This window comes from Bison bison, unplaced genomic scaffold, assembly GCF_000754665.1.
Source record: "Bison bison bison isolate TAMUID 2011002044 unplaced genomic scaffold, Bison_UMD1.0 scf7180017864308, whole genome shotgun sequence".
In the NCBI taxonomy this organism is placed as follows: Eukaryota; Metazoa; Chordata; class Mammalia; order Artiodactyla; family Bovidae; genus Bison; species Bison bison.
Genome location: NW_011494880.1, coordinates 1,127,595 through 1,132,773, shown reverse-complemented (window position 1 = coordinate 1,132,773; position 5,179 = coordinate 1,127,595). Strand labels below are relative to the sequence as shown.

At 33.7% G+C, this 5,179-nt stretch overlaps 1 protein-coding gene across 1 annotated transcript in view; it reads right to left on the bottom strand.

Moving 5' to 3' along the window:
- Positions 1-2,525: 2,525 nt before the first annotated feature.
- Positions 2,526-5,179, bottom strand: part of CSN1S1 (casein alpha s1) — a 17,405-nt gene continuing 14,751 nt past the window's right edge. Inside the window, exons 17-19 of the mRNA XM_010852143.1 lie at positions 4,334-4,488; positions 3,701-3,744; positions 2,526-2,908 (exon numbers count right to left, since the gene is read on the bottom strand). Of these exons, the coding sequence (XP_010850445.1) occupies position 3,744; positions 4,334-4,488 (156 nt within the window). The 3' untranslated portion in view covers positions 2,526-2,908; positions 3,701-3,743. The remainder of the gene's footprint in view (positions 2,909-3,700; positions 3,745-4,333; positions 4,489-5,179) is intronic.

The window sequence follows — 5,179 nt, the reverse complement described above, 5'->3', positions numbered from 1 at the left end:
ATGTGCAGAAGCTTTTAAGGTTAATTAGGTCCCATTTGTTTATTTTTGCTTTTATTTCCAATATTCTGGGAGGTGGGTCATAGAGGATCCTGCTGTGATGTATGTCAGAGAGTGTTTTGCCTATGTTCTCCTCTAGGAGTTTTATAGTTTCTGGTCTTACATTTAGATCTTTAATCCATTTTGAGTTTATTTTTGTGTATGGTGTTAGAAAGTGGTCTAGTTTCATTCTTTTACAAGTGGTTGACCAGATTTCCCAGCACCACTTGTTAAAGAGATTGTCTTTAATCCATTGTATATTCTTGCCTCCTTTGTCAAAGATAAGGTGTCCATATGTGCATGGATTTATCTCTGGGCTTTCTATTTTGTTCCATTGATCTATATTTCTGTCTTTGTGCCTGTACCATACTGTCTTGATGACTGTGGCTTTGTAGTAGAGCCTGAAGTCAGGTAGGTTGATTCCTCCAGTTCCATTCTTCTTTCTCAAGATTGCTTTGGCTATTCGAGGTTTTTTGTATTTCCATACAAATTGTGAAATTATTTGTTCTAGTTCTGTGAAGAATACTGTTGGTAGCTTGATAGGGATTGCATTGAATCTATAAATTGCTTTGGGTAGTATACTCATTTTCACTATATTGATTCTTCCAATCCATGAACATGGTATATTTCTCCATCTATTAGTGTCCTCTTTGATTTCTTTCACCAGTGTTTTATAGTTTTCTATATATAGGTCTTTAGTTTCTTTAGGTAGATATATTCCTAAGTATTTTATTGTTTCTGTTGCAATGGTGAATGGAATTGTTTCCTTAATTTCTCTTTCTGTTTTCTCATTATTAGTGTATAGGAATGCAAGGGATTTCTGTGTGTTGATTTTATATCCTGCAACTTTACTATAGTCATTGATTATTTCTAGTAATTTTCTAGTGGAGTTTTTAGGGTTTTCTATGTAGAGGATCATGCCATCTGCAAATAGTGAGAGTTTTACTTCTTCTTTTCCAATTTGGATTCCTTTTATTTCTTTTTCTGCTCTGATTGCTGTGGCCAAAATTTCCAAGACTATGTTGAATAGTAATGGGGAAAGTGGGCACCCTTGTCTTGTTCCTGACTTTAGAGGAAATGCTTTCAATTTTTCACCATTGAGGATAATGTTTGCTGTGGGTTTGTCATATATCGCTTTTATTATTTTGAGGTATGTTCCTTCTATTCCTGCTTTCTGGAGAGTTTTTATCATAAATGGGTGTTGAATTTTGTCAAAGGCTTTCTCTGCATCTATTGAGATAGTCATATGGTTTTTATATTTCAATTTGTTAGTGTGGTGTATTACATTGATTGATTTGCGGATATTGAAGAATCCTTGCATCCCTGGGATAAATCCCACTTGGTCATGGTGTATGATCTTTTTAATGTGTTGTTGGATTCTGATTGCTAGAATTTTGTTAAGGATTTTTGCATCTATGTTCATCAGTGATATTGGCCTGTTTGTACCACAGTTTAATCTACAGAAAACGTGACTTTTATCATGCTACTGTTTACAAGACATTCATTAAATGGATGGCATTATCTATAGGATTCACAACACATGAAATTGTGTTTTCCTGATTCTTTGGGAACTGACATGATGACAGAAGCCGGGAAATACATTTTATGAAGACGTATGAATCTGCACCCTCCGTTAACTTCTGCCAGGTCCAGTAGTCTGAGTATGTTGACAAACCTTCTCTAGATTGAATAACAAGTTGTTGCACCTTGTACTTAACATAGAGGAGGCAGAAGACCTAATACTAAGTGGATTTTTAAAAAAAATTTTTCAAGGCAAAAATTACATGTTTCAATGTTATGTATACATATCTACATAATCAGTAAGAAACAGAACAACTGATATAGATGGTCTAAACTGTTGTACAAGAGACCTTATTACCTGTGTTTTGTGACCTGGGTCATACAAGGTTCTTAAAGAGTCATGACAGATTGGGTTGGTTGGGAATCCTAGAATAAAGCTGGGAAAATAAATTTCACCTGGGGCTTTAAAGATATCAGAGTAAGCAGCTGTTGTCATTTTGAGAAGTAATTACTCATTAGAGTTTTGGAGGACACTGAACAGCTCACTATGAATGCTCTGTTACTGTGTGTCCTGTGTTAACCTTTACAATCTTTACTTTGTAATCTACCTAGTTATAAACTCAAGTATAATCAAATGGATTGAGCTCCAACAAGTCCTGCCAAATTAAACAGTATAACCAGGTTGTTCAAATTGCCAGTGCACCCACAACTACTACACTGCTGTTCTCTCTGCAGCCACGTCCATGTTCACATGGAAAATATTCTATAAACAGTTGACTTCAAATGAAAGATCTTAGACTCAGTTTATAATCTACCAGGATCAGCTAGAAGTGAACATTTGAATTTTTTCATTAAAATGTGGTTGAAAATGTCATAAAAATTTAGTGAAAACAAAATGTTATATACATACAAACTCACAAGGTTGTGTAAATTCCTTCCAATGGAATAATGACAAAAAATAGGAATAGTGCCTTAAAATGTAATTTATTGAAAAGAAGAAAGACAAAATCTCAGTTAATGCACACAATTATTTGATATGATGGCACTTACAGGAGAAGTGATTCAAAGGCTTTTAAAACATTTTCCATACAGAAATTTAATGAAGACTTTAATTCCCTTTGACTCAGTGGCCTTTATACCAGCATGATACTACTGGAATTTAGGTAACAAGCTGTTAGGACAATTTCACTTAAGGATGTTACACTGTCTAAAATACAGTAGAGAACTCAAGAAGAAAGAGTGCCTTCAATTTGAGATTGCCCTATTCTAAAACAGCAGTTGAAGCCTTTGGATAGAATGGTTTGACATGATAGATGAAAAGACATGTAGAGCATGGAATTTTCAGAACCATCTGTAAACCAAAAAAGAAATATGTGGTTAGTTATGCTGCATGTTTTGAAGGGAGAAGGTACTGTTATGATAAGATACACTTTAATAGTCATTTTCTCTTCATCTTAAGATGAAGTTCACAAAGTTATATGTGTCTCCTGTTACTAACACATACCCACTGCTCCTGATTTTTAAGTTTTACAGGCAATTTATGACTAGGTTGCACTTTCTTTTGCAGTAACAGAAAATATGGCAAAATAATTCAAAGTAAAAACTTCCAAGTACATCAGACTTTTATTTTCCTTCTTTTGATCTGTTATAAGGGAAGTTTCCACCACTGGAAAGGGAACATACACACACACACACACAACTACAAGCTCCTATATAGTAAATTGAAGTACTCAAAACATATCTATGGACATTTAAATCTGTTTTCTTCTTAATAGACAAACACTTGATTTAACTATGTGATGTGTTAAGTATTTCTATTTCAGTGATCATAAAGAATAGGATTCCACTGTTGGGGTCACCAGAATTAGTAACACCCACACTCCTATACTTGTATAAAAATTTCAATATAATAAATTATATTAATTAAAATTAGCTAGTTTTATTGCTAGTTAAATTTGATATTACTATAATACAAAAAATGTTGAAGCCAATTTAATTATTGATATTATCTAAGTGTAATGTGTCTAAATATAGCTAGACTAGAGGACCAGCAAAACAACTTTATAGTCTACACGTTGTACTTTTGTACTGAGCTTTCATATGAAAAGAGGATCAATGATTAGACAAGCAATTTCCAACTTACCAAAGACCATAATTGTGGAGTCCCTCAGAATTCACTTGACTCTTCTGAAGGAGCAAAAATTGGTAAAATGTGAGTAAGGTATTCAGTAATAAAATTTTGCTAAATCAAAAAATGAGCACTAATTTTCCCAGCAGTACGCTTAATAGATTATTATATTTAATCACCTTCAAGGTTATAAAAGCAAGCATCATTATATTATTTCAAGTAAGCAAAAAAAAAAAAAAAAAAGATCAGGATTTCAAGTTGGGACTTTAGGAATGCCAAAATCTGCAGTTTATCCCCCACAATGCATTCTAATGTATATCATGGATATAATCAAAAGAAAGGCATTTAAAGATTAGCAAAAGTGCAAGGAGGATAAAGTTGAATTTTTACTTTGGAGAGAAAATTTTCCTATTTTCATCAGAATGATTATCACTTATCGAATAGATAGCACTGCTCCACATGTTCCTGAGTAATGGATTAACATTAGCCATATACCAGAAAGTTATCATCAATTTTCCATTTCAGAAAATTCTAGTATAGGACACTAAGCATTTATGTGTCATGCTTATTCTAAATCTATTTTTATATTATGTTTTCTTTTATTTCCTTTGATAAGGCAACAATATGCAGTCATTTAAATGAACTTACCACCACAGTGGCATAGTAGTCTTTCCACTGTTCTCAGAGCCAATGGGATTAGGGATGTCAGAGAATGATGGGGCATCAGTGTATTGTGTGCCTAGTGGAACGTAATACCAGGCACCAGATGGATAGGCATCCAGCTGGTAGAATTGTCTGAAAAGCTAGAGAGAAAGACCATTGAAAAAGCAACAGTGTATGAGAAATCAGTTTTGAATCTCTGAAAATGAATCATTGCATTCATTTCAGACATGGCTATTCGCATCACAAGAGATGTTTACTCTGTGAGGAAAACAGAGAAATCAAACTCTTCCCTATGGTAAGTCACAGTAAGGAAATTTTGGAAAGGGCTTTTCTTGGGGTACCTGAGGGGTAATGAATAAATCACTTCTTTAAGATCAATAGTCAGTATTGAACTCTAAGAACCTGCATTACTAACACAGGTCCAGCTATCAAAGTCCAGAGGAAAGTGGTAGTGTGAATTTAATTATTATATAATTTATAAACTCATGGGTTTTTGGACTAGAGAAGGTCATTTTTGTCTTTCTGTTCTATAGTTTAGTTTTCCATGAAGACAATGAGCTCAAAGAAAGGGAGAGTCCTAGTCCCAGAATAATACAGGGATTTCGGAAATGCCAAGAATAAAGAGAAAAGAATTCTTAATTCCTAGCCCAGTGCCCCTTCATAACTATAAGGTTTTGGTGCAAAAACATTATTTCTTTTTTGAAATTTTGGAATAGGTACCTCTGTTAATCTATCATGGCCTTTTATTTGTTTCTGTGTATTAATGTAATTCTTTATATATTCAGGTAGAAAATACATGTTCTTTGATGGAATTAGAAAAACCAAAGAAAG